Source organism: Tachypleus tridentatus, unplaced genomic scaffold (genome assembly GCF_004210375.1).
Source record: "Tachypleus tridentatus isolate NWPU-2018 unplaced genomic scaffold, ASM421037v1 Hic_cluster_2, whole genome shotgun sequence".
NCBI classification, from domain to species: Eukaryota; Metazoa; Arthropoda; class Merostomata; order Xiphosura; family Limulidae; genus Tachypleus; species Tachypleus tridentatus.
The window spans coordinates 55,712,861-55,727,944 of NW_027467782.1; the positions used below are offsets into that span (position 1 = coordinate 55,712,861).

General features: G+C 35.8%; 1 protein-coding gene across 1 annotated transcript in view; it reads left to right on the top strand.

Annotated features, from left to right (window-relative positions):
- Positions 1–11,323, top strand: part of LOC143242333 (lachesin-like) — a 76,888-nt gene extending 65,565 nt beyond the window's left edge. The window contains exons 11-12 of the mRNA XM_076485693.1: positions 2,325–2,423; positions 7,568–11,323. Of these exons, the coding sequence (XP_076341808.1) occupies positions 2,325–2,423; positions 7,568–7,662 (194 nt within the window). The 3' untranslated portion in view covers positions 7,663–11,323. The remainder of the gene's footprint in view (positions 1–2,324; positions 2,424–7,567) is intronic.
- The last annotated feature ends 3,761 nt before the right edge of the window (positions 11,324–15,084 follow it).

Consider the following 15,084-nt stretch of genomic DNA (forward strand, 5'->3'; position numbering starts at 1 on the left):
TTCGTGTTGTGTGTTTAGCTTCAGTTCAGCAGATGTTGAGTCTGTGTTGTGTGTTTAGCTTCAGTTCAGCAGATGTTGAGTCTGTGTTGTGTGTTTAGCTTCAGTTCAGCAGATGTTGAGTTCGTGTTGTGTGTTTAGCTTCAGTTCAGATGTTGAGTCTGTGTTGTGTGTTTAGCTTCAGTTCATCGGATGTTGAGTCTGTGTTGTGTGTTTAGCTTCAGTTCAGCAGATGTTGAGTCTGTGTTGTGTGTTTAGCTTCAGTTCAGCAGATGTTGAGTTCGTGTTGTGTGTTTAGCTTCAGTTAGATGTTGAGTCTGTGTTGTGTGTTTGTCAGTGTTTGAGTCTGTGTTGTGTGTTTAGCTTCAGTTCAGATGCAGATGTTGAGTCAGTTCAGATGTGAGTGTGTTGTGTGTTTAGCTTCAGTTCAGCAGATGTTGAGTCTGTGTTGTGTGTTTGTCAGTCAAGATGTTGAGTTCTGTGTTGTGTGTTTAGCTTCTTCAGATGTTGAGTCTGTGATGTTGTTTTTCTTCAGTTCAGCAGATGTTGAGTTCGTGTGTGTGTTTAGCTTCAGTTCAGCAGATGTTGAGTTCGTGTTGTGTGTTTAGCTTCAGTTCAGCAGATGTTGAGTCTGTGTTGTGTGTTTAGCTTCAGTTCAGATGTTGAGTTTGTGTTGTGTGTTTAGCTTCAGTTAGATGTTGAGTCTGTGTTGTGTGTTTAGCTCAGTCAGTTCAGCAGATGTTGATGTTTCTGTGTTGTGTGTTTAGCTTCAGTTCAGATGTTGAGTTCGTGTTGTGTGTTTAGCTTCAGTTCAGCAGATGTTGAGTTCGTGTTGTGTGTTTAGCTTCAGTTCAGATGTTGAGTTCGTGTTGTGTGTTTAGCTTCAGTTCAGTTAGATGTTGAGTTCGTGTTGTGTGTTTAGCTTCAGTTCAGCAGATGTTGAGTTCGTGTTGTGTGTTTAGCTTCAGTTCAGGTGTTGAGTTCGTGTTGTGTGTTTAGCTTCAGTTCAGCAGATGTTGAGTTCGTGTTGTGTGTTTAGCTTCAGTTCAGCAGATGTTGAGTTCGTGTTGTGTGTTTAGCTTCAGTTCAGCAGATGTTGAGTTCGTGTTGTGTGTTTAGCTTCAGTTCAGCAGATGTTGAGTTCGTGTTGTGTGTTTAGCTTCAGTTCATCGAACTCTTCATGAAGTTATACAAACAGCAGGCGGATTTCGGGTGGCTCGGGTGATGGGGAGCCCCATGGCGCATCCCCATACTAAGTGAGCAGATAGGATCTTCCCGGAGTGTTATTCAGGTATTATGAAGGTATAGGTTTCCAGGCGTGGAAAACTGGATTTTTGCCCCAATCTGTATCCCCAAGGCGCCACGTATAAAACTATCAAGAATCACGGGCGAGTATCCTAGTGAAGTTGGTTTTCGGGCAAGGAGTCCCCTTGGGGTAGCTATCAATAACATGATCGTTACATTATGCCCTTGAGGCATTAGAAGAGACCTACGTTCTCCCCACCTGAATGCAGGAACTTTATGCTAGTCAAGCGAGCGCTGAAAATGATCTCAAAAACTTCGTTCTCAACAAGCTTGGTGTGAACATAAAACCAAGAATCCATGGTTCGAATCCATTTGTTGTAATATCGTGCACTGAATTTCTTCAGTGACGATTAAATCCTACTATTTGTTTAGCGTAAATTGTGTTGAAAGGAAGAGGTAACTGTTGGCAAGCTACCTTCCATTTAGTCCAGGGGTAACTGTTGACTAGCTACCTTCAATTTAGTCCACGGGTAACTGTTGACTAGCTACCTTCAATTTAGTCTAGGGTTAACTGTTGACTAGCTGCCTTCAATTTAGTCCAGGGGTAACTGTTGACTAGCTACCTTCAACTTAGTCTAGGGTTAACTGTTGACTAGCTGCCTTCAATTTAGTCCAGGGGTAACTGGTGACTAGCTACCTTCAATTTAGTCCAGGTGTAACTGGTGACTAGTTACCTTCAATTCAGTAGAATTACTTTTATTTTGTTAGTTTTTACGTAGTCTATGGGTAATTGCTGACTTACTACCTTCAAGTTAACTTATTAGTTGAAAATTATGGAGGGCCAGTGTAGATATTCCATGTGAGAATAGAATAGTCGAACCCCTTCTGAAAGTGATTTTGTTAAGCTCAATTTTCTTATTCGTTTTATTTGCTGTTTGAAACAGTGTTATAAAATTACAAATAGACAACTACCACTCCAATAGAACAGAATTTCATTATATCCATACAAAAAGACCCTTTTTAAGTTCACTGTTATTCTAATTACAATACTATTTGACAATATTACATTTTTTTATGTGCAGAGACGAACGAGGTCCTAGTCTCAGAAAACAGACGTCCACCAGGAGTCCACCAAGCGAATCATCTCCCGGGTCCCCAGGAACACTCTGTCAAGAATAAAGGTAACCTTCCTCATCTAACAAACGAAGAATTGTTCAGTTGTTGTTGTTTATTGTTACTGTGCCACTAGGGGGCGCAAACTGTTCAGATGGGAAGGAACCTAACAAACATTGCTTAATTCTTAGAAACAAGGGTTCCGAGATAGGGCGGTGTGGGGTTAGGTGTTAAATTTTGGAACTTAATAATTTAAACGTCATTGAGTATCATTTGGGAAGGGGCTGAAAGGGGTATAAACTGTTTAAGTAGGGTAAGAATATTTAACAGGTTTACTAGAAATGCTAGAATCAGAATGAGTGTAAATTTTGTCTTTACGAAAAAGTAGAATCAAAACTAAAAAAGAACAAGTTGAGAGTGAAGTGGTGATAAAGTTCAGAGTGAAATAGTAATGAAGAGAGTGAGTTTAACTTCGGTACCGGCCCGACACGGCCAGGTGGGTTAAAGTATTCAACTCGTAATCCGAAGGTCGCGGGTTCGAATCGTGGTCGCACCAAACATGCTCGCCCTTTCAGCCGTGGGGGTGTTATAACGTGACGGTCAACCCCACTATTCGTTGGTAAAAGAGTAGCCCAAGAGTTGGCGGTGGGTGGTGATGAATAGCTGCCTTCCCTCTAGTCTTACACTGCTAAATTATGGACGGCTGGCGCAGATAGCCCTCGAGTAGCTTTGCGCGAAATTCAAAACAAAAAAACAAAACAAGTTTCGGTATCTATAATTTTAGGATTTTTCTTTAGAAATTAGCATATCTTTAAGATTCTATCAAACAAACCATAACACACCATTTTTTTACAAATCTTCCATGCAAACCATACACACCATAATTTAAGATTGTACTAAACAAACGATAACACACCCTACGAACCACAACACACCATACTCTACTATTCTCCCCTGTTAGAGTCTGCACATTTAATCTAATAATCAAAACTATCAGATTCTATTTCATTTTTTTTCAGTTATGAAATCGACCGTGTTCCTCTAGGTAGTTTAGGACAAAGTTTAATGGCCGACAAAGTGTCTTAAAAGTTAATTTACGTAACTGATGTGATGAAGACATAAAAATAAACACTAAGAAAACATAACACAAGACTCATATCATAAATATTATATTTGTTCGATGTTTTTATGTTATTTTAATCTATACGTGGGTAAGACGGCACCCTATCCAGAGTACGTATGCTATATTTACGTAACAGTTGTTTAAGTTATATCGGCGGACAGACTTCAAAATGAATGATTAATAAGCAACCTCAGCGTTTTATTGCTGAGTTACTTTGATCTAGGGTATTTTGTATTTTTTTAGCTTTATATTTCAGGAAATTTCTCTCCTTGTCTCTTTTTTTTTGTCACTTTAAAAGTTGGAGTTGTAGCCTGTTGAATATACCGCAACAGAAACCCAGTTCGAATCATCGTTGTTTTTTTCTAAACATGCGATTAGTTTAAGATGAGTGGCTAAAAGTTGTCGTATATTTCTGCCATTTATTCTGGGCTCAATGTACGTTGTTGTCTTGTACTGGTTAGTCCTCACGTGCTTTCACACCATTGTTCTCGGTAATAACCAATTGTGCATGGTCACTACATAACCATCTCTGTCTGAAGAATTTAAATCACAAAAATCATTTTACTTTCTCTAAACATTCAAGTGATTTAAATGTAATTTTAAAGTTCGTTGTTGTTACGAGTTAGATATGTGTTATTTTACTGAACTTTGAGGATCTGTTTCATCCAATGTGATAGATAAAACTGTCCCAGCAACAAGAAGTGAATATTTTTAATGTTATAAAAAAGGTGTACACCAAATACTTTTTCTAACTGGAAGTGACGTTCATAATAAAACTTGAATAATTTAAATCATTTCTGTCTGTTCACAACATTCGTTGTAACTGGCAAAAACTGCATTTAAAGTTAAGTCGACCATCTTACTCCATCTTTCCTGTAAATCACCTTAAAACGATTTTGGAGCCTCACCACGTCTTTACAGTCCATGTCGCCACGTCCAGCCATGCGTCATAATTTTCGTTGCAAAAGGCCTCCTTGTAAGATTGTCTTATTTAAAGCATAAAATCCTTTTTTACAGACTTTCCTTAAGGAGTTTGGTTTGAATTTCGCGCAGAGCTACTCGAGAGCTATCTGCGCTGCAATGTAGTTTACCAATACAACAACTTACCAGCTTCCGTTTCATTAGTCCAAGCGTGTTAAGGCGTGCGACTCGTAATCTGAGGGTCGCGGATTCGCATCCCGGTCGCGCCAAACATGCTCGCCCTTTCAGCCGTGGGGGCGTTATAATGTGACAGTCAATCCCACTATTCGTTGGTAAAAGAGAATATCAAGAATTGGCGGTGGGTGGTGATGACTAGCTGCCTTTCCTCTAGTCCTACACTGCTAAATTAGGGATGGCTAGCACAGATAGCCCTCGAGTAGCTTTGTGCGAAATTCCAAAAAACAAACAAACAAACGTGGTCACTCTTTCAGCCGTGGGGACATTTTAATGTCACAGTCATTCCAACTATTCGTTGGTAAAATACTAGCCCAAGACTTGGCTGGGAGTGGTGATGACCAGCTGCCTTCGCTCTAGACTTACACTGCCAAATTAGGGACGGCTAGCGCAGGTAGCCCTCGTGTAGTTTTGCGCGAAATAAAAACAAACAAACAAACGTATTCTTAACATTTCTCATAATAATCATATCATTTCATTGTTTTATTTACAGGAAAAAGGTCACAGATTTGTTCGTTAAAACAGATTGTAATGTTACTTCAGCAGAACCGTACTAAACAAAACATTTTTATGCGTGTTTTCCAGTTGTTTGCTCACCTTCTTTCTCTCAAAATATCTTCAGTTCCTTACTTCTCACTATTTGGCGTAGATAGCCTAGCTGCTTTGTGCCATGAAACACTGAATCAACCAACCAACCAACCACTATTGAGATTTCTTTGCAGAACACATATTAAGTGACGTCTTCTCCAACACAATGTTTAACATTCACACACGAAACTCGATTATCCAACGACTACTGGAAGTAGTGAAACAAAGTGATTGTTTTGTCTTTGTGTTTATTTAGTAGTATTTACAAGTACGACTATCAATCTTCAAGGGATTTATTTAAAGATTCTGGGAAAGAGGAGACGTTGGGCCTTAATTGGTCAACCTAAACGAGATGTAACGTGACGTCTGAGCAAATATCTTTTTCAGACAACGACATTAATCATTAGAAGGAAATTGTATGGAGTTTATCTGTTTAACATTTGTTAAAGAAATATGTCATTACGATAGAAGGAAGTCAACGTCACCGTACAACACACTGTTATCTTGCAATAATGTAATTGTGAATGAACCAAACAAGCTCCGAGAACAAAAGGAAAGTAGCTTTACATAGTACGAAATTCACACAGCTCGTGAACTTTTATTAATTGACTTACGATTTCGGAAGACAAATATTAATTTAATATCTAATAAATAAAATGATAAGAAAAGTTTATGGTTATTTAATTACCATATTAGTGCCTTGATAATATTCTACAGCCATGCGAACGGTTATCCTAGACACGATGTCTTAGTAACATTGTTATAAATGTAGATTGAAGTTAACTATGCGAGGATATTTTCTCTAACATCACTGGATCAATATGTAAGATTGCAGCTACATTACAGAAGATTTACTTTAGTTAAGTGAATTATCCCTTTGAAAAATACCTGTAAAGAAAATTATAGAAGAACCATCTTTTATGTGAGATCCAATCTTCCGATGTGAAAATAAAAGTATTGATGTCCCATATCTTGTTATCTTAAAATTTATTAGCAATTCCCAGTCTATGTTAACGTTACTATTTGTCATAAGTGTTTTTCAACTTTTGTGGTAGCACATAACGTGGCGCCTCCATATGTTTGATCGATTTTTGTTATTTAATCATAATGATTAACCCTAACTTCCTCTAATGCAGTTAAAAGTATTTGTTTTCAGGATTTGGACAACACACGTTAGCAAAAGTGCCAAAGGATTTATCATCCAGGAGTTTCGTTTCGTTTGAATTTCGTGCAAAGCTACACGAGGGCTATCTGCGCTAACCGTCCCTAATTTAGCAGCGTAAGACAAGAGGGAAGGCAGCTAGTCATCACCACCCACCGCCAACTCTTTAGCTACTCTTTTACCAACGAATAGTGGGATTGACCGTCATATTATAACGCCCCCACGGCTGAAAAAGCGAGCACGTTTGGTACGACGGGGATTCGAACTCGCAACCCTTGGATTACTGGTGGGCCTTGTAGACTATATAACTAAACGGTCATGCTACTGGTGGACCTTGTAGACCATATAACTAAACGGTCATGCTACTGGTGGACCTTGTAGACTATATAACTAAATGGTCATGGTACTGGTGGACCTTGTAGACTATATAACTAAACGGTCATGACCATATAACTGGTGGACCTGGTGGACCATATATAACTAAACGGTCATGGCTACTGGTGGACCTTGTAGACTATATAACTAAATGGTCATGGTACTGGTGGACCTTGCAGACTATATAACTAAACGGTCATGGGACTGGTGGACCTTGCAGACTATATAACTAAATGGTCATGGTACTGGTGGACCTTGTAGACTATATAACTAAACGGTCATGCTACTGGTGGACCTTGCAGACTATATAACTAAACGGTCATGCTAGTGGTGGACCTTGTAGACCATATAAATAAACGGTCATGCTACTGGTGGACCTTGTAAACCATATAACTAAACGGTCATGCTACTGGTGGACCTTGTAGACCATATAACTAAACGGTCATGCTACTGGTGGACCTTGTAGACCATATAACTAAACGGTCATGCTAGTGGTGGACCTTGTAAATCAGTGTTTCCTAACTGTTGTTGTTGTAACGTCACCTTGAACAAACAATGAGCTCTCATGACCCTTGTAATTAAGATATTTCACTAAAATGAAAATTATAAGACAATAAAACAACCAATTCTTATTGGTTTAATTTTAACAAACATAACTTTGAACCTTTCAATACGTCTCTGTTCGCCCCTTGAATTCCAGACTGGGAAACACCGAGGAAAATGGCGTTCGTATAATAAATAAGCAGGTAATTTTTTATTCTAATTCACAGTTAATCTTTGATTTCTGTTTTGTCTTGACTCCTTTCCAGGTCATAGAATAAACCCGGATAGGAAAGCTATCCATCTTCTTCTTGCAGTCTCATTATTTTCCATCATCTACAGTTGTCAAGCCTCCCTCTGGTAATGGAATTTAAAGATCGTCTTGTTCCATTGAGTGAGCTGACTGGAGGAATCTCTTCCTCACAAGAACTCCACAACTGTTCCACTCGTTCTGGATCTGTCACCACGGAACCCGATTTCCTGAGTGGTAGCTGTTTGTCCAGATTTTCATTAACCTAACCGTTATACCTTTCCTTTATTAAGGGCTTGGATAACTAAAGTGTGCCAAAGATAGAACTCGTGGTTGATTGGTTGGATTGCAAATGTGATTTCAAAATGATGGTATTCAGCGACCTCTATCGCAGAGTCAGTCGCACAAGCTCTGATGGCAGTGTTATTTAACTTGAGAATTAATGTTGATAATAATATTAGCAGTATATCTGGTTCCTAAAATTTCTGTGTGGTCACCTCGTATATCTTTGTATTTAAAAATTCTTTCACTCTTGACTTTAAGTTTGCTAGTTTAACACTATATATATATATATATGTAAAACTGATTCATATATTTAAATGAGAGTAGCTTTTATGTATCAAAAACTTAATACATGTTGGAACATTATTAAAGTACAGTATTGCAGTCTAAAGTTTTGAGAATTAGTGTACCTACGTTATCGTTACCTATTGGCAAGTCATGTTCTGCAATTTGTTGTTTATTAGCACAGTGCGATATGTTTTACAACTTAAGATAAAAGAATGTTTACTAATTTTATAAGCTGGTAGTGAAATGATTCAACTGATTGCTTTTAAAAGACAACATTTATGCATAATATTCGTTTTCATGTTGTTGCAATATTACGTAATGATGCTAAATGACCTAAAACAAAGGAGTTCTATTGTGAATTACGTTTCGCATTTCTACTGTTCTTAAGGTATTGTTGTCTCTTACTTTTTACATTTTTATTGTGTTCTTAAATTATTGTTGCTACACAACTAGTTCAAGTTTCATTTGTTTGATAACAGAGTTAATTTGTGGTATGATTCTTTAGAATTACCTGTTAAGGTCTTTCTTTATATGATATGTTTAGTTGATGTTTTGTAGTGTTAGGTTGCTCAAGTGACATATTGAAAACGAAAAGTGATCTTTCAGAGTGTTAAATGATACACTACCAGTGAAAAGACTTACCGTATCTATCAGACTAGATAGTAATATAACACACTGAAGAACCATATCTATCAGACTAGATAGTAATATAACACACTGAAGAACCATATCTATCAGACTAGATAGTAATATAACACACTGAAGAACCATATCTATCAGAATAGATAGTAATATAACACACTGAAGAACCATATATATCTGACTAGATAGTAATATAACACACTGAAGAACCATATCTATCTGACTAGATAGTAATATAACACACTGAAGAACCATATCTATCAGACTAGATAGTAATATAACACACTGAAGAACCATATATATCTGACTAGATAGTAATATAATACACTGAAGAACCATATCTATCAGAATAGATAGTAATATAACACACTGAAGAACCATATCTATCAGACTAGATAGTAATATAACACACTGAAGAACCATATCTATTTGACTAGATAGTAATATAACACACTGAAGAACCATTTCTATCAGACTAGATCGTAATAAAACACACTGAAGAACCATATCTATCTGACTAGATAGTAATATAACACACTGAAGAACCATATCTATCAGACTAGATAGTAATAAAACACACTGAAGAGTGGGTTTTAAAATATTAAATGACATATTGAACAACAGGTACAATATTTCAGAGTACTTAAGTGACATACTGGTCTAAGACTTATAAAGTGACATAATAATCATAACACTTAATCTATAAGCCTTAGTGACATACTAATTATAACACTATGTAACACAATGTTTACCACTTCTTGTTCCTGGACAGAAAGTGTTATTTCCCAACTATTCATGTCTAAAGTAAACGGAAAAGACCTATTTTTCTCTTCAAACTTTCCTTTTGTGACCTGGGAGCGTATAACAAAAACATGATGGGAGACTATATTTGGTGGCTGATACGTGAAAGTGATTTACATTACAGTCACAAATCTCGAAAAACTACTCACTTCTAAACATTTTTGTTTAACTTTAGTATAAATACATGTAAATCTTGATTCATATGTTGTTTTATTCAGACCTTATGTAAATTAAAATATGCAAGTTTGTCCGTTTTTACATAGAAAATAGGTTAATTTCTAAATTTCATTATCCAGGTCACAAAAGCAAAGTTTGAAGGGAATAATGGTCATTTTCTGTACTTTTACAACATAAGCAATTAAGAAATAACACATACTATCCAGGAACAAAGTTTGTGTTACATAGTGTAACAGTTGACCTACAAGTCTTATAAAATGATGTTCTTATATAACAGGTGATCTATAATGCTTTTAAAGCAATATTTAATTATAATAAGTGATTTTTCAGGGCTCTAATGTAATATGCAGACCAAGAGCTGTGATACCTAAGTATCGTGGTACTTGTGTGGTATATCAGTGGTTTATTTTGATCCATCGTAGGCATGAAAACTTGAGGTGTCAGACGATAGAAGATACCTATCAGACAATGTAGTAACAAAGAGTTAGATTGTATCAGATTGTTTGCGTGGTATATTATACAACACTAGGTGTATTTGTTGGCATACACTTTTGTTGTGTTGCGTGATTTAAGTTACATTGAAACCTACTGCAGGTCACTATTACGTGATAGGAAATTATTTTTAATTCAAACTTCAAGTTGTTGCCATGATAAACCAATTATTGTGGTGATTTATGAAATCTCTGTTGGAACGTATTCACTGTTAACCCTAAATCTACAGACAACTAATAAAATTGTAGAATTCTACACTTAACAAATAGTCGTGCTTGTATGTGTTTCGTAAAATCCAATGAAATATTTACCCGCGACATTTTTACGTGTAAATTCCAGTTCAAGACGTGAACATGCACATTAACATTCATAAAACTTATTTTATCTTCACCTTGTTGTGCTAATAAAAGCAGTTTTAGTGGTGTTTAGCATCGCTTCCAAACGACCACAAATGATTCCATCGCATGTTACAGATAAACTGTGAAATTGATCAGAAGTTTAGGCTACGTGACCTCGTGCTGTTTAACCATGCAATGATAACGACATATTTAAAACGAAATAAGGGGTGATTATAAAATTTCGAAATGGATTATTCAATAAAAGTTTTCACGCAGGAATTTCGTTTATGATTAAATAGAGTTTATTGGAATTTTTAAATCAAGTTGTTTTATTTAAAGTTGATTTATTATATTACGAGGAAGAGTTGTTTAGTTAACTGAAGTGTAGTTTAACGTTTGTGTCATATTTTACATCTAGTGTTTCAGAGATGGTGAGTTTAAATGAAGGTCTGTTTAAGTGTATGTTAGGAGAAAGCACAGTTCGTACTTATATATGTATATATATATATGTTATTTCTATGTAATGTTGGAAATATTTGTTTGCTTATATATTTTTGAAAACATATAAATGTAAATATTTCACAGATTACTTCTAATAGCCTTCATCACATACGTGTGAGTTTGGGCTTTCTAAGAGACTGGTCAGCTGTGTCTCTTTGCCATTTCTCTTAAGGCTTACTATAATGATAACATGGTAACAATTCGAAGGTCTTCATTCGGTTTTTCCTTTAATCTTTATCAACTGATGGTATTTAGTGCATAGACCTTTGGTATATGTGTCATGGAATAAAGGTAATGTAACAAAACCCAGTTTTTTGTTACATCTTAACTGTGTGAGTTCAATGAAACGCCATCTTGGAACCTTACGACAACAGAATCGTAATGAAATCAACAAAGCAGCGAATTGTTGAAGGCAAACAAAGGCTACAGAGAGAAAGGAAAACAAGTAATTTATCCTGACTGACCGAATAAAGGAAGAGGACGTAATCTTGATGTAGAAATAGGAATAATATGATATCTTAGGTCAGTTAATGAAGTGAAAACAACCTACATTATGAAATAACAGAGAAAAAATAAAAGACTACACAGATAATTTTAGGATATTTTAAAGACGGTTGTCAAAACAAAACCGTAAACTGTTGAAACAGTTTCATTTTGCTATAAGTCATTCTACAATATATATATATATCCTAACAACAGTTATTTTAAAAACTATCATATTTACACCTTCATCACTTGATATTTATTTCTTCTTATTTTAATTAGATTTGTCTTACTGTGAACGATATGCTTCCAGTTTTTGGTTTCTTATCATAGTTTAGAAACACAAAGTTAACTGATGTAAAACAGGCACGTAGTTATCGAACAATAAGTTCGTTTTAAGTTTTATATGATGCAAAACAAGCACGTGGTTATAAACAACAATAAATTTATTTTAGTTAAAGTTACATTACATTTCTACTTATCTCGAGCTACTCGATGCTTTAAGATCACCAAAAAAACTTTTCCAATCAGGCACATTCTTTATCTTATAAAAATATATTCTTACAAACTGGTAGTGTTATTATTTGAACATTAGTAAGACGATCTATTAAGTTACTTGTACCTACTAGCCTTCTGTATTCAGTTTTATGTAACTACAAGCCTCCTGTATTGAGTTACATTAATCACTAGTCTCTTGCATTCAGTTACATTACCTACTAGCCTCCTATCTTCAGTTATATGTACCTAGTAGCCTCCTATCTTCAGTTATGTGTAACTACTAGCCTTCTGCATTAAGTTATATGTACCTACTAGTCTCCTACCTTCAGTTACACATAACTATTAACATGATGTCTTCAGTTACATGTAGCTACTAGCCTGCTGTCTTCTGTTATGTGTAGCTACTAACCTGCTGTCTTCATTTATATGTAACTATTAACCTGCTGTCTTCAATTACTTGTAATCTGCTCTTCAGTTTATATGTAGCCACTAAACCACTAACGTAACTTACTAGAGAATTCTGTTTTTCCAAATTAATTTTTAATTTTGTTTACATAATGAAGCTGTTATCAATACGCTTTAGGTGTATTTTGTTTACATAATGAAACTGTTATCAATACGCTTTAGGTGTATTTTGTTTACATAATGAAACTGTTATCAATATACTTTAGGTGTATTTTGTTTACATAATGAAACTGTTATCAATACGCTTTAGGTGTATTTTGTTTACATAATGAAACTGTTATCAATACGCTTTAGGTGTATTTTGTTTACATAATGAAACTGTTATTAATACACTTTAGGTGTGTTCAAACGAAGTGAAGATTTTTAATGTAAGAATCTAAGATTTTTAAAAGATGTTTTAAACTGCAAATACTTTGTAGGAGATAGAATGGAGCCTGGAACTTTGGAACGACCAGATGGAGAACGCTTTGATTGGCTGAAATGTTCTACCAACGAAAAAGAAAACAATACACACACACACACAAGACGCAGTTATTAATAACATCTTAGCTCTGATAGTGCACGTGCTATATTTCAATTAAAATGTGTTTTTTTTTTAAGTTCAAACACCACACATCTCACAAGTCCAGTTCTGAGTAAAACAGTCTATAATTACGTTCAAGTGATGAAGTGACTTTTAAAATTAATTTTTGGTTTTTTTAAACCAGAACTCATTTATTTTGGTCGTATAAACAAGAGGCTTCGGCTTAACTTTAATACGTCGTCTATACTAGCTTCTCAGCGTCTATTATTGTCCCTCGTGAAGAAATCTAACTTATGCTTAAATGGTTTAATAAAAATAACATCGCGTTACAGTGTCGATTTCTTTCACGAACAAAGTATTAGAAAGACGACCAAATTTATTCCAAACTTTGTATTTGCTCTTAGCAATTAATTTTTAATGGACGAGCCAGAGTGTTAACAGTTTCTATTGTGCCATCCGGGGCTTTGTTCGAAAAACTTTGTCTCTCTCCAGCCTTCGCTTTCTGTTGCTATTAGTTCAACGTTTCATTTTCCTTAGCCTACAGTATCTAGCCAGTCTGGCGTGATGTTCCTATGGTAACACCTGGGCTTTTGTGACTGTGTAAAAATTATCATTCTGAGCTAACAGAGTCTGTTAGATTTGGCCTCTCATTTCCATGGTTACTCTCGTGACTTCGCAGATAAACCCCCTTTCTTCCGAGATTGGATGATATCTGTCATATATGTGGCTTTATTAACATAACCTGGTTCTTTGAAATCAGACGATACTTGCTGGGTTCTGTTGCAATCTGTGACGCTTTTAGTTTATGTGGTATACCTGTAACTTTGAAGGAAAAAACCTGTTTCTAAGAGCCCTCGCAGCTTTTAATAGCAGCACCAGTAGTATTTGTAGATTATGTGCTTTATTTATTACAAATGTTTCAGTCTAATACTAATGGTCTGAGGTAAAAAACATGATAACGTATCAAGATCTAAGTACAAAAAAAGAACACCTCACGTGATGAGCTACAAATGTTTAATTGAAAAGTTACATTTCAATCCAATTTTGTTACCCTGACACTGAATCATATAAATATATACTGGGTGACATTAGATTTTGATCTCGATTATGGCTTACCTATGTGGCCTTGACATTAAACCTCACTAAGGTAACATTTGATACTAATCTAGGCTTTCGTTTATTTATGCGATTTTTATATTTAAGTCTCGACGTATTTTATATGACCATAGTATGAGGTCTGCTTCTAAGCTGACTTACGTATGTCACCTTGACAAGAGTTTAGAAACTCTCTCTTTCTTAACCTGAAGATGACCTGGGAGGGTCGAAACGTTGTTCTATGTTTTAGTTTAATACCCATAACAGCCGTGTTGAGACACATTTTTACTTCAAGTGGGTTTCTTGTCATCACGGACTTCTTAAAATTCAAGGATAAATGGATAAGCGATCAGATGGACGGTTCGAATGCAACAAGTATTTCAAATTTACTGCTTTAAAGCTCCTATTAAGTGTTCACCTGAGCGATGAGGTCAGTAGCAGGCACGTGGCGACAAGAACGAGTTACAACGAAGCTGCTTGGCTACTTTAGCGTCGGACGAACAACGGTTGGATGTTATGGCTCAAAATGGTGGAAGGAGGCGACACACACTCTTGTTTCTAATATTAACTTCTAAGCCACGTATTGTTGGAAAACTTTGAGAGTTTGGCTAAAGATAATGAACTTTGACTAGTATAAAGGAAAATTAGTTATGGCATTGCTATTGTAACTAAGCTTTGAAGCCAATTTACACCTTGTTATATTCTGTCGTAGAGGTTATGTTGATTAACATTTTACGTCACAAGTTATCGACCGCTGGAGAAAGATAAACACTTAAAATAACGAAATACGCTGGAGCTCCAGAAAAGGCGGGAATTTTTTTTTTATTACAGATAACAAAAATATATTCTTACTGATGATGCTCGGGTGAACGTGATGCGCGAGTCGTCGTGTATTAACGTGCATGCAATACAGTTGTGATAGAAGAAACAAATAAAAGGAAAGACGAAGAC